Source organism: Zalophus californianus, chromosome 14, assembly GCF_009762305.2.
Source record: "Zalophus californianus isolate mZalCal1 chromosome 14, mZalCal1.pri.v2, whole genome shotgun sequence".
NCBI lineage: Eukaryota > Metazoa > Chordata > Mammalia > Carnivora > Otariidae > Zalophus > Zalophus californianus.
Window position 1 is genome coordinate 25,913,622 of NC_045608.1, and position 24,625 is coordinate 25,938,246.

Genomic DNA, 24,625 nt, shown 5'->3' on the forward strand with positions numbered 1-24,625 from the left:
TCCTTAACTCTTCAGTTGGTCTGCTCTACCTTTATTTACTCCCGGTGACTTCTCTAAGACCATTTCACCTGTCTGTCACTCAGATTCTTCCATCTACTCACTGGGTACAATAATCCCAGAAGGGGAGCTTTTCTTTGTCATGTTCTCTCTCTTCCTTTCTTGTTCCTTTACCTCTCCTTTCCTTTTGGGGCATTATCAGTCCCTCCCCTCATTACTGTCTCCTTTCCTTTTGTCTTTCAGGCATGCCCAGATCTTTTCCTTCTTAGGATGGGTTTTGGTTTGGAAAAGAAGGGTGATTGGTACTGTCTACAGAAATGGGGGAGAGAATGAATACTTCGGTTATACCACCCTTTTCCTTTTTTGGCCTCCATTTGCAATTGTTTCTCCTCATCTTGTTAGTTTTACCTTGTAAATCTGTTACAGATGTATCATCCCTTCTGTGTTCTTGCCGGGATCCCGATCTCACTACCCAAATGTAGGCCCTCCTTCACTTTTACTGCTCTTCTGCCCACCTTCCTCCTTGACTGCTCTTCTTCCTCAGATGTTTCACTTAGCATTGTCTGGATTCATTTTCATAAAAATGCTGTTCTCCATGTGTCTTTCTTGCTCCAGAACATTTATTGAACATTTACGGTGGGATTCACTAAATTTCCCTTGGTGTTCAGGGCCCCATAAAAACTTCCCCTGCTGCTTCCATTCATTGTATGACCTTACTTTTCCTTGCTGTGTGTCCTGTTCACTTCTGCTTCCTCATCCTGTCCTGTGGCCAGCCAGAATTCCCTCCCCTGCTCTACACCTCATCCCTGGCAGAATTACTGGCTGTCTTCCTATACCACATCGACCTTTTTCTCCCTCTTAACCTCTACAGCCTGGTGCCTGCCACATAAAAAACTATCAGGTTCTTAAGAATACTTACGGGATTAGGTCTAGATCTTATTTTACAAAGTAAAAAGCAGCTAATTATTTCTTAAGTTTTTATAGGTAAGCATATTCCTGTTCTTCCTGTATTAAACACACGATCATGTCAGTTTTCACAGGTTTAGAATTTTAGCAGTCAGGTAATAGTGATTCATGTAGCATATTTGATAATGTGCCATCATTAGTTAGCATTAGTACATTATTGTTTTCTAACATTTAGGGAGGCAGCATAACATACTTTTTAAGTTTCAGATTCTGGAGCCAGACTGCCTGCATTTGAATTTCGGCTCATCCACTTACTACATGTGGGGTGTTGGCAGATTCTTTAGCATCTCTGTGTGTGAGTTTCTTCATGATGATAATAATGAGGCTTGTATAAATTAATGTATGTGAAGTGTTCATCTATGTGTGTGTAAAGCAAGTGCTAAGTACACATGAGCCTTATTATAATTAATGTTATTGGTACTATGTACGTGACATGCTATGATGTGAAAAACTTTTTGCACTTAACTTTGATCATGCTTTGTGTTTATCATAGGTAGCTTAGATTTTTTGCTTGTCCGGAAGCCGCCTTTCCCTTCTTGCTCATCTGGGATCTCTCTTTACCATCTGCTTCTACTGTTAGTTTGCTACCTGACTGGTTAATCCTAGAGTCCGCTTTATCTAGCTTGCCCTAGAATACTATGCCCTTGGACATTTGTTTAAAGCCATGGTTTAGGATTCAAGTTAATGTGCAACTTTTTTTATGTAATAGATTTATTGAGATATAATTCACATTTTGTAAAATTCACCCTTTTAAAGTATACAATTCAGTGTATAACTTCTTTTTTATTAATAATTAAAAGATGAATGATCTGGTTTTGAGGATACGGAATTTTACAGTAACCAGAACCTAACACAAGATTAATGTCGGTCAGAATCAATGTGTAGGTCTCTAGATCTCATCTGATTAGACCTCGGGCATAACCTCTGTGCCTTTTCTTGCTAATATTTTTGCCTTCCATTCTTTGTTTTAAACACTTAGGCACCAGTTCTTCAACCAAGAGGAGCACTTCCATAGGTAATAAAGAATCCGGTTCTACTAGAGAAAGATTACGTGAGCGTACCCGACTAAGCCAGAGCAAAAAACTACCTTCTGCGGGTCAGGGAGCTAATGACGTGGCATTGGCCAAGCGTTCCCGCAGCCGCACGGCTGCGGAATGTGACGTTCGCATGAGCAAGTCTAAGTCGGACAATCAGATCAGTGACAAAGCTGCTTTGGAAGCCAAAGTGAAAGATCTTCTTACATTGGCAAAAACCAAGGATGTGGAAATCTTACATTTGAGAAATGAACTCCGAGACATGCGTGCTCAGCTGGGCATTAATGAGGATCATTCTGAGGGTGATGAAAAATCTGAGGAGAAGGAAGCCATCATTGCTCACCAGCCAACTGATGTCGAGTCCACTTTACTGCAGTTGCAGGAACAGAATACTGCCATCCGGGAAGAACTCAACCAGCTAAAAAACGAAAACAGAATGTTAAAGGACAGGTTGAACGCGCTGGGCTTTTCCCTAGAGCAGAGGTTAGACAATTCCGAAAAACTGTTTGGTTATCAGTCCCTGAGCCCAGAAATCACCCCTGGCAACCAGAGTGATGGAGGAGGGACCCTGACCTCTTCAGTGGAAGGCTCTGCCCCTGGTTCCGTGGAGGATCTCTTGAGCCAGGATGAAAACACCCTCATGGACCATCAGCACAGTAACTCTATGGACAACCTAGACAGCGAGTGCAGTGAGGTGTACCAGCCTCTCACGTCGAGCGATGATGCCCTGGACGCACCATCGTCCTCAGAGTCCGAAGGCGTTCCGAGCATAGAGCGCTCCCGGAAGGGGAGCAGTGGCAACGCGAGTGAAGTGTCCGTCGCTTGCTTGACAGAAAGGATACATCAGATGGAAGAGAACCAACACAGCACAAGTGAAGAACTTCAGGCAACTCTGCAAGAGCTAGCTGATTTACAGCAGATAACCCAGGAACTGAATAGTGAAAATGAAAGGCTGGGAGAAGAGAAGGTTATTCTTATGGAGTCTTTATGTCAGCAGAGTGATAAGTTGGAACACTTTAGCCGACAAATTGAATATTTCCGCTCCCTTCTCGATGAGCATCACATTTCTTATGTCATAGACGAGGATGTGAAAAGCGGACGCTATATGGAATTGGAGCAACGTTATATGGACCTAGCAGAGAATGCCCGTTTTGAACGAGAGCAGCTTCTCGGTGTCCAGCAGCATTTAAGCAATACTTTGAAGATGGCAGAACAAGACAACAAGGAAGCTCAAGAAATGATAGGGGCGCTCAAAGAACGCAATCACCATATGGAGCGAATTATTGAGTCTGAGCAGAAGGGTAAAGCAGCCTTGGCAGCCACATTAGAGGAGTACAAAGCCACAGTGGCCAGTGATCAGATAGAGATGAACCGCCTGAAAGCTCAGCTGGAGAATGAAAAGCAGAAAGTGGCGGAGCTGTATTCCATCCATAACTCTGGAGACAAATCTGATATTCAGGATCTCCTGGAGAGTGTCAGGCTGGACAAAGAAAAAGCAGAGACTCTGGCTAGTAGCCTGCAGGAAGACCTAGCTCACACCCGAAATGATGCCAATCGATTGCAGGACACCATTGCAAAGGTACTGTTCAGGTAGATAAAATGTTCTGGAGCAGCATTATGCAGCTGCAGTACACACCATACTTACTGAAAGCCAGTATCACTTGCGTGATGTATCGCTTATTTTATTTTATTTTATTTTATTTTTATTTTTATTTATTTGACATAGACACAGCAAGAGAGGGAACACAGGCAGGGGGAGTGGGAGAGGGAGAAGCAGGCTCCCCGCTGAGCAGGGAGCCCAATGCGGGGCTCGATCCCAGGACCCTGGGATCATGACCTGAGCCAAAGGCGGATGCCAAAAGACTGAGCCACCCAGGCGCCCCTGTCATTCACCTTTTTAAGGCTGATTTTGTTTTAAAGCTTGAGAATGGTTTTCTTTATTGGGATATAGTCAAAAGTATTCTTAAAATAATGTCACTTTCACTCACTTGCGTTTTGTTACTGTTTTCCTGCCTGTGAGAGGAAGGGACTAGAATGACAACAACAGAATTTGTCTCTAATATGGGTGTGCCCAGGGGGTCATATCATGCAGTTTTACCTCCTCATCTCTGATGCATTTTGGCATAGGAAAGATGAGAGCCAGTAGACCTGTCTGTGGGATCAGTAATGTCTCCCCCTTTTCCTGTGGTTGTAGTTTTTCAAATAGAGGTTTTTTTTTGTTTTTTTTTTAAAGATTTTATTTATTTATTTGAGAGAGAGAATGAGAGAGAGAAAGCACAAGAGGGAAGAGGGTCAGAGGGAGAAGCTGACTCCCCGCTGAGCAGGGAGTCCGATGCGGGACTCGATCCCGGGACTCCAGGATCATGACCTGAGCCAAAGGCAGTCGCTTAACCAACTGAGCCACCCAGGCGCCCTCAAATAGAGTTGTTTTGAGTTAAAAAATGTTTTTGGAGTATGGTGGTTCCTGTTAGAGGGCTGTCTTGTTGTTGGCGAGGACCTTAGCGATCATGGGTCCAGCCCCCTTGTTTTACATCTACCACAATAATGAAGACTCCTGCAGAACTACAGCTGGGGTTGCTGGCGCTGCGGCCAAGGGTCTGTGCCCCATGTGATTGCTGATGCAGGGTTTATTTGCATGAGTTATCCAATGATTCTGTCTTACATTTTATGTCTTATTTTAGTGCAGTGATTTTTAAAGTAAGAAACATTAGTATATCTTTGGCCAAAATTCAAATAATTTAAATTATTTTAGTGATGATGTTTAGAGATACAATTTAGGGAATGTATTATTTGTTGGAGCATGTGTTGGAGGGCACTTTGAGCTGATACTTCTGCAGCGACAGTATTTGAGAATTTGTTTCCATTTTTATTTTGGTAATGAAACTGTCACACATCAGATTTTTTTTTTTTTTTTTGGTGGGAGAGGATGTTAATTATTAATCAAATGCATGCCTGCTGTCCAAACTTTGGAGAAGGAAGAATTACCAAAATTTCCTCATAACCTAGTTAAGTTCAGTGGTATGTCAATATAATTTGTCAGTGATGTGGCAACAAATTATGCTTAAGCATATTACGTAAAATCCTATATTATTGTAGAGTGCTTTTTCATACTTTCAGACAGTTTTTACACAGGTGGTTTTAGTTCATACCCAGCAGTTCATGCTCAGCTTCCTTTGGAACAGTGTATACTTCCATTCTGGAATTTTTCTTAGAGCAGCTCTCACTTTTCTAATCCGCACCATCGATTCCGTATAGGTAGAAGATGAATACCGAGCCTTCCAAGAAGAAGCTAAGAAACAAATAGAAGAATTGAATATGACATTAGAGAAACTAAGATCAGAGCTAGAAGAAAAAGAGACAGAGAGGAGCGACATGAAAGAAACCATCTTTGAACTTGAAGATGAAGTAGAACAACACCGAGCCGTGAAACTCCATGACAACCTCATTATTTCCGATTTAGAGAGTAAGTGATGGGGGGACCTTTTCACTCCTTTTTGTCTTACCCATCTCAGCGAGTGGGGATAGTTGGCATTCAGTAACAGAATGGAATGCTCTGACTGCTGCAGTGATGCACGTGCAGTAGACGGTACCCAGCAGAAATAGGCATGTGGCTAAGCGTGTTTCACACAGTAGGTAGTCATCTTTGGACTGCTCTGTTTTTTTTTCCCTAAGGAAGAACTGTTAAGTGGAAGCATTGCTTTAAAACTGTGCTTAGTTATAGAAAATCGTGTGAAGGAAAGCTGATTGTTATTTCTAGGTCTTAGGAAAAGCCATTTATTGTTTACTTTTAGTGATTGCAAGTATACTGAGACAAATCGATCCTTCATAATCTTATGTCTAAGGCACAGGTATTTATTTGTTGTCTGATTTTCCTCCCTACCAAGGAGATTTTATGATCTGGTAAAATTGAAACTCTAATTTTAAGTTGCTTTAAGTTTTTTGAAACTATTTGATAATTATTTCAGACTTATAAAAAAGTTACAAAAATAGTGCAAAGCATTTCTGTGTTGACAGTTTGTTGCGGAGCAGAAATTTGGGTGATTTTAAAATGGCTTCCCACAGACTATTTATTATGTTGCAAGTGAGGAAAAAGAAACAGCCAGAAATTATACAGTGGAAAAATTTGGGCAACACTTTCGTTCATTGTGTAAGTGACAGAGGCACACAGAATCGGACTCAGCATCAGCTAAGCCGTATTCTGGCTGAGGCATAACTTCAATTAATCATAAAGAACATTAAATAGATAAAAAATAAAGTATGTTTTACTAAAAGCACAAGAAGTGCTGTAGTCCTCAAAAATGCCAATGTCGTACAAGGCTTTGGAAAAGTTCCAGATTAAAGGGGCCTAGGGAGACATGACAATTAAATGTAATGCCTTTGTCTAGGCTGGGTCTAGTACTATAGGGAAAATGCTATAAAGGATGTTATGACAAAACTGGTCAAAACTAGATGCTAGAGGGCACCTGGGTGGCTCAGTTGGTTAAGCGACTGCCTTCGGAACAGGTCATGATCCTGGAGTCCCGGGTTCGAGTCCCGCATCGGGCTCCCTGCTCAGCAGGGAGTCTGCTTCTCCCTCTGACCCTCCCCCCTCTCGTGTGCTCTCTTTCTCTCATTCTCTCTCTCAAATAAATAAATAAAATTAAAAAAAAGATGCTAGATAAACATATGTATAAGCTTATGAAGTTGATAACCGTACGGTGTTTATGTAAGTAAATGTCTCTATACTCAGGAACCACACACTGAATAGTTAGAGGTAAAGAACCATGATGTATATCCTTTTTTTTTTTTTTTTAAAGATTTAATTAATTAATTTATTTGACAGAGAGAGACACAGCGAGAGAAAGGGAACACAAGCAGGGGGAGCGGGATAGGGAGAAGCAGGCCTCCCGCAGAGCAGGGAGCCCGATGCGGGGCTCGATCCCAGGACCCTGGGACCATGACCTGAGCCAAAGGCAGACGCTCAACGACTGAGCCACCCAGGCGCCCCAGGGAGATCTGAAGTAGTTCCAAGACAGAGTGGCTTATCTGCAGGAGTCCTAAACATGTCTTGTAGTTCTGAGCTCTGGCTAGTTGGCCCCATTTCTCTGGATTGACCCCAGGGTTATTTAGAACATTCTGAGACATTTGGATACTAAAGTAGCTGACTGTGGGACTGTTTTCTTGAAGATAGTGATAGTCCTGCAGATAAAGCTTTCTTATCTGAAATTTTATAAAACTTTCAGCTTAACATTTATATCTAGTCTGTATTTCATTGTCTGTGAACTGAGAGGATTTATTTAACTTTATTTCCTAAATATAAAAGGTTCTAAAGTTTTTCAGATTAACTTGGAAGTTGAGTGCATTTTCCATTTAGTACTGATAACGGCCTTTTCCCTTGCAAGACTTTTGATTTGAACATGGGAAGAGTGACATCTTGTGGTAACTGGGGTAATGGGTAGAAAAATAGCTGATAAGGATCCCTGGGATGAAAAATCATTGCCAAAATAAAATTATGTTAACATTATGTGGATTTTAATTATTAAGTGGCTGAAAATCCTGAATAAAATTTCTTTTTAGCCACGTAGCTTCTCCCCCCAGTTTTTTGGAATGAAAGTTCAAATATCCAGAAATATTGGTAGCATGGTATAGTTAGCACCCACTGCCTAGATGTGACAGTTATTAATGTTTTGTAGTATTTACCTCCTGTGTGTGTATGTGTGTGTTTAACTGAATCAGCTGACAGTAAGTTGTAGACCTCATGACATGTAATATTTCAGTACGACTCCTAAATATTCTCCTCGTAATCATATCTAGTAAAATTTGACATAATTCCTTAGTATCATCTAATAGCTCATATTCACATTTTCTCTGCTCTCCCCAAAATGTCTTATAGTTTTCTATAGGAACCAGGATCCAAGCAAGTTTCATGTATTACATAAAACTAGTTGTTATATCTCTATAGTCTGATAGGAGTTAATTTATTTCTTAGCAAATTCTAGCACTTGGGATTGATGCTAAATCAGCACTTAGAATAAGGGACTTGCTGTTAATTGAGAAATTGAACTTTATTTTTTTTTGTTTTTAATTTTATTTTTAAGGGGGGACCTGTGTGCTACAGTTGGTTAAGCATCCAACTCTTGGTTTTGGCTTAGGTCATGATCTCAGGGTCCTGGGATTGAGCCCTGCCTCGGGCTCCGTGCTCAGCACAGAGTGCGCTTGAGATTCTCTCTCCCTCTCCCTCTGCCGCTCCACTCGTGCTGTCTGTCTGTCTCTCAAATAAATAAAGCTTTTTTTTTTTTTAAAGGATTTTATTTTGAAGTAATCTATACACCCAGCATGGGGCTTGAACTCAAAACCCCAAGATCAAGAGTCGCATACCCCACTGACCGAGCCAGCTAGGTGCCCCGAAAAATTGAGATTTTCTTCTGTGGAATATTTTAGCAGCCATTACCATGGTCACCTTTAGAACTTTTTCATCACCCTAAAAAGAAACCGTACGCCTTGGTAGTCACTCCTCACCCCAAAATGATCCTGACTTCGGAATTTAGTGGGCAGAAATTTATTTATTTATTTTCATTTTTATTATTTTTTAAAGATTTATTTATTTGAGAGAGAAAGAGTGCCAAGTGCCCAAGTGGGGTGAGGGGCAGAGGGAAAGAATCTGAAACAGACTCTCCGCTGAGCAGGGAGCCCAACATGGGGCTTAGTCTCATGACCCCGAGATACGACCTGAGCTGAAATCAAGAGTCGGATATTTAACTGACTGAGCCACCGAGACACTCCGTAGACAGGATTTTAAAGCAGCAGTTGTAACTGTACTCAGGACATTGAGGAAAATCTGCTTATAATGAATGAATAAATAGCAAATCTCAGCAGAGAAATAAAAACTATAAAAAAAAACCTAATATGTATTCCAGAACTGAGAAATTTAAATAAAAAGTTTACTGATTTCATTTAAACTGCAAAGTAGAGATGCAGAAGAGTCAGTGAACTTAAAGATCAGTCAGTTAGGCACTATCCAGTCTGAAGGAGATAGAGAAAAAAGACTGAAAAAAAAATGAGTAGAGCTTCAGTGAGTGTGGGACAGTATCACAAGGCATAAGATGTATTTGGAAACCCAGATGGCTTTCCAGATAATGTCAGTGCCATATTGCCTAGACCGGGCCTGCAGTACTTTTTCTTAGTGTTTGGATTTAGCATTCCAAACTAGAAAGATCTGACGTAAAATTCACTCAGTAAACACTGTTAAGACTTCTGGCTCAAGATGATGGCCTGAGGCCATACATGTACTTCCTCTCCCTCCTAAAGTCTTAGTGAAACGGGTCCTTATATTTTCTTCTATAAAAATTACAATGATAAAAATTACAATGAACCTAAACCAAAGATAGAAAATAGGTGAGGGGTCTCATCAGTAGATCAACAATTTTGAGTAACTTCTGGAATAGATAAAGCAGATGGAATTGGGGATATCAAGAAATCAAACAGCAGAAAAACCTATGGTGTAGGAGAACACAGAAGCTCTGAGTAGTGATGTTCCCAGCCTAACTTTGGGGATGGGGGTTCCTCAGAGATCGTAGGGCCTGGGAACAGTAGCAGTTTCAGGCTGTGGTGTAAAGGATTGCCAGAGTTTGTACTGCCCTCTCCTCTATAGGGTGCTGGCTCTGGTGTTTGCCCCCAGGCTCGGATTCTTTTTCTAAATAAGGGGGAATATGGTGTCAGGGGCTCCTGCCATGATGTTACTATCAGGAAAAGAAGTAGTAAAGCCTGCCCTGAAGTAACGGCAGGCTGCCATGTTGTGTTGGAGAAATGAAGACCACACATAGGGAAAAGCAGTTTGGCCCAGCGGTGAAACGGGTGCACACACACACACACACACAAACACACATACAGACACCCACACCCCACCTCACCCCTGTTGCCTTGGTTGAAGCCACCCACTGTATGTCCTTGTACCTCTGGAGGAGGGCCCCACGTAGGAATGTGTCATCAGCAGAGCCTTTAGCCAGTATCGAAGGGAGAGGCCAGTGGTTAGAACAGTGACTTTCACAGTTGAGAAACACGTAGAAGTCACTAATATTAATTATCCTTGTCCTTTATAAGTGGGTAAGGCCAACCAGGACTTAGTATCTTCCAAGAGAAACAGCAGAAGGAAACAACTCAGCTGAGACCAAAGAAATAAAGTTAGTGACTTGACTCACCACTAGTCCAGCAAACTAATGCTGATTGGTGTTGAGGGTTAGTGGCACCAGGGAGATCTCAGGTGTGGCTCAGGTGATGTGGTGATGTACCCATTTGTTACAATGAATTTATCAACAACTTAGTATTTGTGTAGTTATGCTCTGTGTGTGCTTGCAAGTATGTATAGCTCCTTTCATGCCCTCTGTAGTTCCTGAGATTGGGGACCAGGGCCTGACATCTAGCACAGGTCTTGCACTTTTATGTGGAACACTAGTGACGGTTGTAAGCAAGGGTGGCCTGAGAGTAGAGAAGTAGCAGAAGGAATTGAGGAGTGTAGTATAATTCTGTGGTGGGAAGAGCCTTTTTAAAAAATATGGGGAAGGGGCACCTGGGTGGCTCAGTTGGTTAAGCATCCAACTCTTAATCTCAGCTCAGGTCTCAATTTCAGGGTCATGAGTTCAAGCCCTGCATTGGACTCCATGCTAGGTGTGGAGCCTATTAAAAAAAAAATGTTAAAGAATACTGGGAAGCCATAAAGGAAAGTCTCTTATTTGACTGTATAATTGAAATGTTCAGTTCAGCAAAACAAAAGTACCATAAATAAAGGACATTGGGAGAAATATTGGTAACACATATCAAATATATAAAGAGATTATATACATGGGTGATATTGGGGTAATCCATTAGCTAACAAAAGCGTATGAATAGATAAGCAGAAAAGGTGAAAAAAGATGCTTGATTTCACTAAAAAAGCAAAGAAACTCAAAACAAGATGCCAATTTTCACTTAGCAGGTGTGGAAAGTAAAAAAGATTGATAATGTAGGAGAGGGGAAAAGGGCCCTCTCATGTACTGTTGGAAGGAGTATAGATTATTGCAGCCTTTTTGGGGTATTGATCAACATTTAAAGTACAAGAGTACTTTAGCAATCCACTTCCAGAAATCTGTTCTTTAGAAACATTCTTATAAGTTTGCAAATCTAAACTTAGATATGTATGTTGCAGAATTGCTGCTTTACCACAAAAACTTGGAAACTACCTCTACTTCCAACAGTTGAGATCTAGTAATAAGCCATGTGCACAGTGCATCCCTACTGTGGCTGCCATTTCACCAGTGAGGACAAATTAGGCAGCTCTGTGTGTACAGCGCAAAGTGCCGTAGATGGAATAAAGCAGGTAATGGTGCAGTAGAGTATGAGCCATGTGTATTAGTTCTGTAATTAAAATCATAAATATTTTAAATACAACATTACACTGAAATGGTGGCCAGGCATAATGATGTTCCTTAAGATACACTGATTTCAGTGTATCCTGTACAATAAATTTTATAACATGGTGACTTCTCAAAAAAATTTCTGCATTCTTGAGCTGGAACCTTCTAACGGATTAACTTGGGTCCTGTTGATAGTTTCGAATTGTCCTTCCTTCCTTCTTCCACTTCTAGAAATGTGTCCTCAAGTAATACCTGAACAGTTGTGTAAAGACACTTATTGTGTTTATAACAAAAATTGTAGAACCATTGTATTTGTTAATAGGAGGTTGCTAAAATAAATTATATGTCCAGTTGATGGAATACTAACACAGCCATTAGATAGTGCTGCAGATCTGTATTTGTTGATAGATATCCATTATCTCCTGCTTAGTGGAAAGGCTTATGAAGAAGTATAAATACTATAATCCTATTTGAGGAAAAAAATTTACACACATGAAGTCTGGAAGGATATATGCCAAGTGTAAATAATGAGTTATCTTATTTATTTTTTTAAGGTTTATTTATTTATTTTAGAGAGAGAGGGTGAGTATGCGAGCAGGGGGGAGGGGCCGAGGGAGAGAAGCAGACTCCCCGCTGAGTGTGGAACCTGGACGCTGGGCTCAGTCCCACAAACCCGAGATCATGACATGAGCGGAAACCAAGAGTCAGACACTCAGCCGACTGAGCCACCCAGGCACCCCATGAGTAATCTTATTTTTGCAACGCTTTTCTGTTTCCCAGACTTTTTGTTCTAAGCATGCATTACTTTTAGAATTGAAGGGGAAAAGTTCTACCTACTTTTTGGGGGGATGAGGAATAAAAATAAAGAAAAATAAAAGTAGTAAACAGTTCACTTGAAACTCATCTGTGTCCTCTTTTAGCATCAGGAATTCTGGTTTGGGGATAAAGCTGTGGCCTAGTGGCTGGATATACTGCCCATCTCCCCCCACGTACCCCTAAGGCATGGTATTTTATTTTTTATTTACTTACCTATTTTTTAATTTTTTAATTTTATTTTTTTAATGATTTTATTTATTTATTTGACAGAGGAGAGACACAGCGAGAGAGGGAACACAAGCAGGGGGAGTGGGAGAAGGAGAAGCAGGCCTCCCACGGAGCAGGGAGCCCCATGTGGGGCTCAAGGGCTCAATCCCAGGACCCTGGGATCATGACCTGAGCCGAAGGCAGACGCTTAATGACTGAGCCACCCAGGTGCCCCTAAGGCATGGTATTTTAACTGATTGTTTACACTTGTCCTTTCCCTTCCTCTAGAAGTTGCACCTGATGTTAGTTGTAGGTGCTCGATAAGGATGTAAGGGTCTGACAGCACTGAGGTATCAGTAGTACCCTGAGGGTTTTCTTGGATTTGGAGGCCACGAAAGGTTGCTTGTGAACTTTCATTGATTTTTTTTCCCACAATTTTATTTATTTGACAGAGAGATAGAGAGCACAAGTAGGCAGAGCAGCAGGCAGAGGGAAAAGGAGAAGCAGGCTTTCTGCTGAGCAGGGACCCGTGTGGGGCTCGATCCCAGGACGTTGGGATCATGACCTGAGTCGAAGGCAGGTGCTTAACCGACTGAACCGCCCAGGCGCCCCAACCTTTCATTGATTTTTATACCCCCGGAAGCCATAGGTTGAGTCTGTGCTCATGGTAGCTCCCTAGTAACATCTGCATGTATGATGGGCATATAACTGGGCCAGAATGAAGGCCTGGTTGATTGTTCCTTCTTTGTCAGGGATGAGAGCTCTTAATGGTGAAAAGATTATGAACCCCATTATTAAATGGGCAGGGCAGTGCCCAGAATTGTCCAGAGCAAAGTTGGTCTAATACCAGTGAGAATAACAATTTACCTGATTTCTAGAATAAAAAATAACATTGTAAAATTGAATTATAATTTGTAATTAAAAATGAGATCATAGTAGTTCTTCCGTTCTTTGATAGAATGTAATGTTGCTTTTGAGTTGAAGACAGTAGATGGCAGTGTCCCCTCATTTTAGAAAAACTTGGAGGAGGAAGTTTTAGCGCATTTAGCGGCCCCAGACTTGAAGACTAACAGTGCCCTTCTGTGTGACCGTTAATTGGGCCAGATGGCAGTTTTGTTAAGCTAGTCTTCAAAACAAGAGCATACGTACATACTCCTTTGGTTTCCAAGGAGGAAAAGCCTGTTGTCATTTTTAATACTTTATGTTACAAAGTGAAAATACAGTTATGATTCATGAAGTTTAAGTCAAATTCCCTAGAAACACTTGTAGTGCACTTTATTTTGCCTAAATATGTCCACTGGCTGCCAGGTTCCTTTCCTTTCTGTTTAAAAGGATTAATTAGACATGCCAATAATAAATACATGGTGCTGAGTACAAAAGAATGCCTCCCCCTTTTCTAAAGATTTTATTTGTCAGAGAGAGCACAAGCAGGGGGAGTGGCAGGCAGAGGGAGAAACAGGCTTCCCACTGAGCAGGGAGCCCGATGCGGAGCCTGATGCGGGGCTCGATCCCAGGACACTGGGATCATGACCTGAGCTGAAGGCAGTCGCTTAACCAACTGAGCCACCCAGGTGCCCCAAGAAGAATGTCCTTTTAAGAGTAGTGATGATGTGGTCATGAATGTAGAGTTTGGGAAAGAGAAAAGAATAACAACCAAAGGAATGAATGAAATCTGGGATTTTATGACCAGTCTAAGATGGCCAGGTGGCTTAAAATGTCACCTGCGAATCAAGACACACCAGATGTTAAAAGTGAGCAGTAGTAAGATTTGCTGTGATTTGTCTTATGTGAATTATCTAAAGATACATAGATATGCCTTTTGTGATCAGAAAAAAAGGAAAACTGTTTCAGCCGAGGAGGAGAAACTCACTTTTTTTTTTGCTTGCCTATTTTAATTATAAAAGTTTTTGCATTTATTTATTTAGTTTTTAAAAGGTTTTATTTATTCATTTGATAGAGCACAGGCAGAGGGAGCAGCAAAGAGAGAGGGAGAAGCAGGCTCCCCACCAAGCAGGGAGCCCAGTGCGGGCGCCCCCCAAGACCCTGGGGTCATGACCTGAGCTGAAGGCAGAGGCTAAACCGACTGAGCCACCCAGGTGCCCCCCAATTTTTGCATTTAAGTATAGTGTAAATGAAAGGTGTAACTCCTAGTGTTCCCAACACTAGAAATATATCAGCTTCTGTCCTTTTTATCTGTGTCTGATCATATCACCAAGACCTTGAATTCATCTGTATGTAGGTCATACGGGAGCCGATGATCCATGCTGGTTTGAGTCATCCTTGCCTCCAGAGATATGGATCAGGGTATTGGACTCACTCACCAGTGTCTACTTTGCTCTTAACCAAATTGAATGGCCCTTTTGACCCTAAGTTTCCAGGTTAAATGAGGTCGGAAGCAGCTTGTACAGAGACAGACTTTTAAAATCTAATCTTTTTTTATGAAAACATCCTCTTCTCTGTCCCTAAGAGGGTCGGGACTATATCTTTTTTCCCTTTCCGTTATATCTTAAGCATCTAGAAAAAAGCCTGGTACAAAGGAGGTACTTATGAGGTATTTGTTGAGTTAATGTAAAGTTTGAACCCTTTTTATTTCAGAGGCCCCAACTTTGTTGAACAGTTTTGTGTTGATGAATGGGAGGGAGTTAACTACTGGCTACCAAAATTGGCCAGGTTTTCCTCCCATGTTTTATCTCATTTATTTTTTATTCAGGTTTAGAAAATGTATCATCATTACATAGTTATAATAATTATTACACATATATAATATCTGGGGGCACCTTCATGGCTCAGTTGGTTAGGCATCCGACTCTTGGTTTCAGCTCAAGTCATGATCTCAGGGTCATGAGACTGAGCCCTGCATTGGGCTCTGTGCTGAGCGTGGAGCCTGCTTAAGATTCTCTCTCTCCCTCTCCTTCTGCCCCTCCCTGCCTTGCTCATGTGCTCTCTCTCTCTCAAAAAAGAAAGAAATAAAAACTTAAAAAATTAAAAAAAATAAAAATATCTGAACACAAATGTATCAATGTTGAATTAAAGGTATCATGTCACAGAGGTTTACAGCAGAGCAGGTTCCTGATGGAATTGGGAGGGGGAAGATGAACAGTTTAAGAAAAGACAACAGCACACTCCTACTTTAGGGTGTTGATTAAAAGTTAATAATTTGTTGGGGCGCCTGGGTGGTTCAGTCGATAAGTGTCTGCCTTTGGCTCAGGTCATGATCCCAGGGTCCTGGGATCGAGCCCTGCATCGGGCTTCCTGCTCTGTGGGAAGCCTGCTTCTCCCTCTCTTGCTCCCCCTGCTTGTGTTCCTGCTCTCACTGTCTCTCTCTCTCTCTGTCAAATAAATAAATAAAATCTTTAAAAAAAAAAAAAGTAATTTGTTAACCTAAGGAAGATTTTTTTTTTAACGCCTTATTTATTTGAGAGAGAGAGAGAGGGTGTGAGTTGGGCGAAGGGCAAAGGGAGAGGGAGAAAAACAGACTCCCTGCTGGGGAGTGACTGGGGCTCCATCCCATGACCCTGAGATCATGACCTGAGCCGAAATCGCTCAACCAACTGAGGCACCTAGGTACCCCAAGAAGATTTTTTTTTGGAAAAGATTTTATTTTTAAGTATTCTTAAACCCTACATGGGGCTCGAACCCACAATCCCGAGATCAAGAGTCGCATGCTCTACCGACTGAGCCAGCCAAGCGCCCCCAAGATTTTTTTTTGAAGATTTTGTTTTTGAGTGATCTTTACATCCAACGTTGGGCTTGAATCCTCAACCCCAGGATCAAGAGTCGCATGCTCCACCGACAGCCAGCCAGGACAATTTTTTGATTACATGTGACACCTCATGAAGGTGTTCACTATGCCTAGGTTCCTGCTACTAAGTAAGTGTAAGGAATAGGAGGGAATGTTTACTCAGAAACACCAGTGTCTATAGTGATGATGTCCCTGATAATAAAGAGTTCAATTCTGTCAGTGGAATATTTTTTTAAAAAATCCTAGGTTCTGATTTTAGTATCGCTTTCTCTTGCTCCCTCCATTAGCCTGCATATTTATACATTTATCCCGTTTTACAGCCCTACCATGTGCCAGGTGTTGGAGCTGTGAAGTCACCACATAGCTCCTGACTTTGAAGTGTTTTCAGTCTAGTGGTAGAGACAGATGTGTAAAGAAATGTAACAGTGTTGGGAGCAACAGTCACAGAGTTGGAACACAGAAAGGATAGGGCTCTCCTGGAGGGGGTGGGGGGTGGCAGGCAAAGTCAGAGAATTTGTCACCAGATGTCAGTGCCTTTTCTGGTGCTTAAGCCGTGAGAAAGTGCTCGGTCCCTGAGCTGTCAGGGTAACCAACTGTGATAGATTTACTGGGTGTCAGTTACCAGTGGGCTCCTCTAAGGCATTTCCTCTTAAACATGGACTTTTGAGCAGAACCTCCAAATAGAATGTGATTTCCTGTATATTTCTGGTTCCAGGGGCACTGGGCTTGACTGGGCCTTCATGTTTGCATTCCCACTCTATCTAGAATGGTACTTTGCATATTAGTGGTACTCATTAAATGTTTACAGTGAAAGCGGAATTGTTTAAGGAAAATTCATATTATGTAAGAAATAATTTGAGGAGTATTGATTTATTTTATGAATATATCACTTGTTTTATAAAAAGACTTTCCATAGAATTAATGTAAATAGCAGCTCCCTAGAGAATTGTTTGTAAAAATTTTCTGATTCACCACTTTTCTGGAATTTATTCCAGTGTGTAAAATAAGCTATGCTTTCATAAAGAGTTTAGTTTAATAACCTTTTGATTAAAAGCTCACACTTTATTTTTTATTTTTATAAAGATTTTATTTATTTATTTGACAGAGAGACACAGGGAGAGAGGGAACACAAGCAGGGGCAGCGGGAGAGGGAGAAGCAGGCCTCCAGCAGAGCAGAGAGCCTGATGCGGGGCTTGATCCCAGGACCCTGAGATCATGACCTGAGCCAAAGGCAGATGCTTAAGGACTGAGCCACCCAGGCGCCCCAAAAGTTCACACTTTAATAATAGTGTTATTTTGATTGGTTATGGGCCAACAATGTGTGTGTTTCTAACAATTGATTTTACTTAACTTTTTGTTTCAGAATTAAGACACTGAGGAAGGAAGCAATCCAGAAATTGTGATTTAAACTTGATACTTTCCTTAGAAAGTAATATTGGTTAATACTTGGATTGAACAGGGCGCCTGGGTGGCTTAGTTGTTAAGTGTCTGCCTTCGGCTCAGGTCATGATCCCAGAGTCCTGGGATCGAGCCCTGCATCGGGCTCCCTGCTCCGCGGGAAGCCTGCTTTCCCTCTCTCACTGCCCCTGCTTGTGTTCCCTCTCTCGCTGTGTCTCTCTCTCTGTCAAATAAATAAATAAAATCTTAAAAAAAAATACTTGGATTGAACATTCTTTTTTTCTTTTAGAGTTTTGTATTAAAAATAAAAAGTCTTTGGACAGGATGACTTTTTTTTTGAATGTCATATTTAAATACCTGTCTTTATATTATTCCTTGGAACACAGCTTTAAGAATAAATATTTAAACTTCTGTGCTCTTTTCAGATACGGTTAAAAAACTCCAGGACCAAAAACATGACATGGAAAGAGAAATCAAGACACTCCACAGGAGACTTCGGGTAGGCTAAATCCTCATGTATTATCTCATTAGAATACCTAGGTTTCTGAAAGTTGAGTACAGTGTAGTCCTTGATCGTGTTAGCATTCATCTTAAGCTTCAGATACAGTTAAAATACTGATCCTACTGGGCTTTGGGCAGAAAGCAAATGCCATCATTTCAAGTTGGGATTGGTGCTAGATTCTGGATATAAGAATCTACTAGTAATTTATGAATGGTGATTTTAAAAAGATGGATTTAGGAAGCAAGTGTTATATTTTGGAAAGAAAAATTATTCGCTCTTGATTAGAAAGTGTCCCGAACCAAGCTGTTTTCATCTGGGTTTTCTGTCTACTTTGAATTTGATCAGTTTGCCGACAGCAGTGCTACTCTGCTGCAGAGGTGGGGGAAGCTCATCTCAGAGTTTGGGTCATGCCTCAGTTACCAGGCTGTATTCATGGTGTCAGAAAATTGCTTTGGGGTGATGGATCCTGGGCCCGGGACTGGACAGCTGTGGGTCTGGTGGAAGCGACACCCTGGGGAGGCTTGTCCACCCAGTCACACCCGCATCCTCCATGGCTGTGGGAAGCCGCAGACTGTACAGTTCCTTAGCTCCTCTCTTTGTATGATTTTGTCTGCCTAGTTTGAGTTTAGTGTTTTTCTTCGGGCTTCCTCTTCCTTTTCCTTGACTTTTGATTTTTTTTTCCTGTTAGTTTTTGATGTCAAGATATTTATAGTTTTTCACTGTAAAATCTTTCAGTATGGTTCACACACCATTATTTACTTTTCAGAGGTAAAGTGCTGTAAATTTCGAACGATGTGTTTATTTTCATAAGACTTGTAAACTTGCATAAGGAAGGGAGACTTGACATTTTTGTCATTGATATTGATTGAGTACTCTCGTGAGGCAGAGCAGCTAGAAAGTCTTCTCATTAAGAACAAGTTCACTACTAATGATTGTATTACCTGTTAGCTGCTAGAAATGATAATAACAATTCTCTGAGATTTAAAATAAATTAATCATCATTTGGGATAGTGCATTACAGTGCAGTCATAAACACATTTTATTATTTTTAAGTAAGTCTTTATTGCTCTCTTTTGGAAATAAAAATTTAGTTTTTTAATGTAGGAAGAATCTGCGGAATGGCGGCAGTTTCAGGCTGATCTCCAGACTGCTGTGGTCATTGCAAATGATATTAAATCTGAAGCCCAAGAGGAGATTGGCGATTTGAAGCGTCGGTTACATGAGGCTCAAGAAAAAAATGAGAAACTCACCAAAGAATTGGAGGAAATAAAGTCACGCAAGTATGTTTTGAGAAACCACTTGTGCACTTATGTTTTAACAGAGAACGCTTAAATCCCAATTTTATGATGTGGTATTATGGAAAGAATGAGTGTGGGTCCTAGTGGAAGTTACTCAACTTTTCTGGCCTCACTTTATGACACCTGTAAAATAGCACAGTCTATATGATCTGTCAGAGTTGTTGTCAGTGCCTTAATTAACAGCTCTGGAGGGGCCAGACTGGTCCCTGGCACAAGGTACCTTCTAGTTCTCTCCTTTCCTGTATCTCCACACTCCAGCCCTCTTACTTTGCTTCAGGTTAATAGCCTCTGATTAAGGATGTGTACTGTGGAGGCAGATAGGCTTGACTCCTGCCCAGTTCTGCTTCTTACTAGCTATGTGATCTTGGTCAGGGCCCTTAACTTCCCCAAGCCTCAGTTTGCTCATCTTTAACATGGAGACAGTACTACCTGCCTTACAGTGTTGCTGTAAGGCTTAAAGGAGATCTGCCTGCATAGTGGCCAGGGCAATGATAAGTATACTTTATTTTATTTTATTTTAAGATTTTATATATTTGTTTGAGAGAAAGAGAGAGGGAAAGCACAGAGGGAGAGCGAGATGGAGAAGCAGACTCCCCGCTGAGCAGTAAGCCCAACGTGGGGCTTGATCCCAGGACCCGGGATCAGATACTTAACCAACTGAGCCACCCACGCGCCCCTACTTTAATAACTAGTATTATTAGAGACCCAAGCAAAGAATGCGAAGTGAGTTTTTTTCCATCACTCACTTGAGGAGTTTTCACTTATAACCACCTGAATCTCCATAGTAGTATTTTTTCCCATTAACATAGAGATCACTGGGGGGCACCTGGGTGGCTCAGTTGTTAAGCGTCTGCCTTCGGCTCAGGTCATGATCCCGGGGTCCTGGGATCGAGCCCCGCATCGGGCTCTCTGCTCAGAGGGAAGCCTGCTTCTCCCTCCCCCACTCCCCCTGCTTGTGTTCCTTCTCTCACTGTGTCTCTCTCTGTCAAATAAATAAATCGGGCTTCCTGCTCTGCGGGAAGCCTGCTTCTCCCTCTCCCCCTGCTTGTGTTCCCTCTCTCGCTGTGGCTCTCTCTGTCAAATGAATAAATAAAATCTTTAAAAAAAAAAAAAGAATTTGATTATCTAGGGGCGCCTGGCTGGCTCAGTCAGTAGAGCATATGACTTGATCTTGGGGTCATGAGTTTGAGCCCCAGGTTGGGCATAGAGTTTACTTTATAAAAAAAATATTTGATTATTCATTACTTTAACTAAATCTTAGGTAGACATAGGAAAAAATTTAGAAAAATATTTATGGGGTTCCCTGGGTGACTCAGTTGGTTAGGCGTCTGACTCTTTTTTTTTTTTATTTCCCTAAAGGTTTTATTTATTTGACAGAGAAAGAGAGAGTGCACAAGTGGGCAGAGAGGCAGGCCGGGAGGCAGGCAGAGGGAGAGGGAGAAGCAGGCTCCCCACTGAGCAGGGAACCCGATGTGGGGCTCGATCCCAGGACTCTGGGATCATGACCTGAGCTGAAGGCAGCCGCTTAACCGACTGAGCCACCCAGGCGCCCCATAGGCGTCCGACTCTTGATCTCAGCTCAGGTCTTGATCTCAGGGTTGTGAGTTCAAGCCCCTTGTTGGGCTCCATGTTGGGCGCGGAGCCTACTTAAAACAAAACAGGATATCCTTGAAAAGCTATGTTGCTTTATTGTTGCCTAGCTCTAGTGTATGGCCCAACGAAAAGTATCACTAACCATTTTTCTTTGGCTTCCTTAAACAGAACGTGGATTGAAGTGGAGGATTATTGTTTCTCCACTTGGTGTAAGACTCATATTACCTTTCTTCTGTACACCGTTAAAGAAATGGTGTATCAAAAATGTTTCATTCTTTTTTTTTTTTTAAGATTTATTTATTTATTTGGGAGAAAGAGAGTGTGTGGCAGGGAGGGGCAGAGGGAGAGGGAGAAAGAATCTCAAGTGGACTCTGTGCTGAGCGTGGGAGCCCAACAGGGAGCTAGATCTCAGGACCCTGAGATCACAACCTGAGTCGAAACCAAGAGTTGGATGCTTAACTGGCTGCACCACCCCCTGGAAATGTTTCATTCTGACGTTAACCTGAGAAATTGAAATTTCTGCTCTTGAAGAATCATTCCATCAGGTCCTAAAGATGTCCTCAATGGAGCAGTAAATTAATTTTACTAAATCTCAGTCCTCGAGTATATACTCTGTTTAGCATTCCATGTGATGAATGGGAAGTGTAGATAAAGCACTTCCACCGTTATCTGCTCTATACCCAAGTATGAGGTTGTCTCAAGAAAAGTGCTCTGTGACTGTTGGTCAGAAAACAGCTCAACCTAAAACAAACTACAGATATTCAGACTTTGGTATTTAGTAGATATTCCTTGAAAATGAATGAAGAGAGACTGTCACTGTCACTTCAAGGAAAACAACTGACTGTATTTGTTGCTGGTGCTAAAATGTGGAAATTCGAGTCAATGTTAGGATTTTAGAAAACTTGTATCTGCCATCACAAGCTTGGCAGCTTCCGTATTTAAGAGTTTCCTGATGAGATCATTGGTGATATTAACAAATGTGACTTTTAAATAATAAATCCTATAATGACAGGTGTCAACATTTGGAAAATCCGTGTAATTCAGTGAACCAATATTTTCTGTAGGACCAGTGCGGTCACATATGGGTAAAAGATCCATTTCCAGTATAAGATAGACTAGAGGAATTTTAATGAACAGAGTAGGAAGAGTTTATTCACATGGTTTCAAATTCCACATTGCAACAAACTTTTAAGTAACTACCACTTACTACATTTTGGTATAGTATCAAGGAAAAACAGCCTCGGTTGTCTAAGAAGCCACAGTTATCTATTTTAATATCATTAAAAGAATCTTTTCTTTTTCAACTGCTACATATCTGTGAGCCCTGTTCTTTTTTTATCTCACAGTATATTGAACAGAGATGAGAATCTAACAGTATTCTGTTAAGCCAGACATTAAAGAGATAATTAAAAATGTAAAAACACTGCTATTCTTCTTCCTCTTCTTCCTCCTCCCCTCCTTCTCCTACTTCTTCCTTTTTTTGGTTTTGGAAAATAGTTGTTTTTCATGAAAATATGTTATATTGATAAATCCTGGGTTTATTTTTATTTTTAGATGAACTAAGTATTTTAAATATGTCTTAGTTTAAATTTCCATTATGATGTCAATAGATATAAGCCACATAAAGAAAAGCTCTTTGGGATCTTCAGTAATTTTTTAAGAGTGGAAAGGGGAAGAGTCTGGGTGGCCTAGTCGGTTAAGCGTCTGCCTTCAGCTCGGTCATGTCCCAGGGTCCTGGGATCAAGCCCCGCTTTGGGCTCCCTCTGCCCCTGATCATGCTCTTTCTCTTGCTCACTCTCAAATAAATAAATGAATCTTAAAAAAAAAGTGGAAAGGGGCTCCAAGACCAAAAGGTTTGGTAATCACTGTTACAGATTCTTTGTTAAAACTGAGCATGACGGAGGGCACCTGGGTGGCTCAGTCGGTTAGCGTCTGCCTTCGGCTCAGATCATGATTGAGCCCCACATTGGGCTCCCTGCTCAGCGGGGAGTCTGCTTCTCCCTCTTCCTCTGCCTCTCTCCCCGGCTTGTACACACACATTCTCTCTCTCAAATAAATAAATAAAAAAAAAAAAACAAAACACCAATTTCTGAGCATGAGACCCTGTGTACATCTGTCAGAAGAGCCAAATACCTATCAAATTTTCCCAAGGACTGGCTTAGTTTTTGTCTACCTATAAACTTATTTCATGGTTATATGGCATGTACAAACTTTGCAACTTGAAATCTCGTTCCAGATGAAAACTTCTGTGTTAGTCAGCTCAGTGAATTAGAGCTAGCCAGAAATAAATTGTAATTGATTTTTTTTAGATGACTCATGATCCATCCACTGAGCATCTCAGAGGACTCATGTTCTTAATAGGGCCCAGGTTTTGTTTGTTTTTTTTTGTTTCCTGTGTAGAAATTCTATCTGGAGATTACAGAGGGTTTGTTTTAAAGAATATGAACTTTGATTTCATTTCTTTTGTATTTTCATGTCTGTGCATGGCATATTAGATAGGGCCAGTATAGATAACCCATATGTACTGGTGAATTCCCAGACTCCTCAAAAACAGGACAGAACCTCAAGATCCCAGTTCTGAGTCAGGTTCTTTTGTGGCCAGTCCACTTCCATTTTACTGCTAATTTATTACTGATGTCCTCACCTTACACTTACTCAGATGAAAATGGATTCTGATGGTTACTTTTAAACTTATTTAGTACAACCTGATATAAAAATTTTAATATCATTTCCTGGAATTTATCAAACAAATGAGAATATTAGACTAGGTAATTTACTCAGCTCTACTGATAACTGTCTTTTTTAAAAGTGATAACTTTTTAAGGCTTTTCAGTAGGGAGGTGAAAATGTGTATTTGCTAGTATGTGTGTAAAAATGCCTGATGTCACTATCATTTTCAGGCAAGAGGAGGAGCGAGGCCGGGTATACAACTACATGAATGCTGTGGAGAGAGACTTGGCAGCCTTAAGGCAAGGGATGGGACTGAGTAGAAGGTCCTCAACTTCCTCCGAGCCAACCCCTACGGTGAAAACCCTCATCAAGTCCTTCGACAGCGCATCGCAAGGTAATTTCTTATATCCTATGCCAAGGGCAGGCAGTCGTCATTCACTTACCATCTGTTCTCTGGTCTGGTTTGATATTCTTTACCATCTTAACTCTCTGAGCCTCATCAAATTTCATGTAGTATTAATGAGTTAGACTTACTATCAGGTGAATTTTAGCAGGAGACTTTGGATCTATTCAGCTTCAGAGATCTTGGTCTCAGACTTGGTGCCTTTCCCCCTCGCAGAAATGTGTCTTCACATAGTCCTGGGGCTCTGAGTGTCTTCTCTATGCGTAAAACCTCCAGATGTATGAATTCAGCCCTTTCCCTTCCTCTGAGACTCCTGTAGGTCTGGTAAATCCAAAGGCCTCCTTGACGTTGACACTCAGGTATCTCTTAGACATTTTATGTCCAAAACTGCACTCTTGCCCCTGAGCTTCAGACTTTCCCCTGTGTAAGTGGCAGCACCATTCTACCCAGTTACTGAAGCCAGAAATCCAGGAATCCTCCTTCTTCCTTAAATCCTTCTTTCTCACTTTCCTCCTTCTTCCTTAAATCCTTCTTCTTCTCACTTCCACATGTAATCCATTAGTAGGCCATGTGGATCTAGCCTCCAGCATGCACATCTTTGCTCTGTCTACTTCTCTCCATCTCTCTCTCT

General features: G+C 41.3%; 1 protein-coding gene across 3 annotated transcripts in view; it reads left to right on the forward strand.

The window, feature by feature from the left end:
* The window catches only part of SPECC1L (sperm antigen with calponin homology and coiled-coil domains 1 like), a 130,076-nt gene that overhangs the window by 48,751 nt on the left and 56,700 nt on the right, over nucleotides 1–24,625 (forward strand). For all 3 annotated transcript variants that reach the window (XM_035723919.1, XM_027576229.2, XM_027576228.2), the window contains exons 4-8: nucleotides 1,943–3,576; nucleotides 5,253–5,460; nucleotides 17,954–18,027; nucleotides 19,135–19,310; nucleotides 23,822–23,985. In XM_035723919.1, the coding sequence (XP_035579812.1) occupies nucleotides 1,943–3,576; nucleotides 5,253–5,460; nucleotides 17,954–18,027; nucleotides 19,135–19,310; nucleotides 23,822–23,985 (2,256 nt within the window). The remainder of the gene's footprint in view (nucleotides 1–1,942; nucleotides 3,577–5,252; nucleotides 5,461–17,953; nucleotides 18,028–19,134; nucleotides 19,311–23,821; nucleotides 23,986–24,625) is intronic.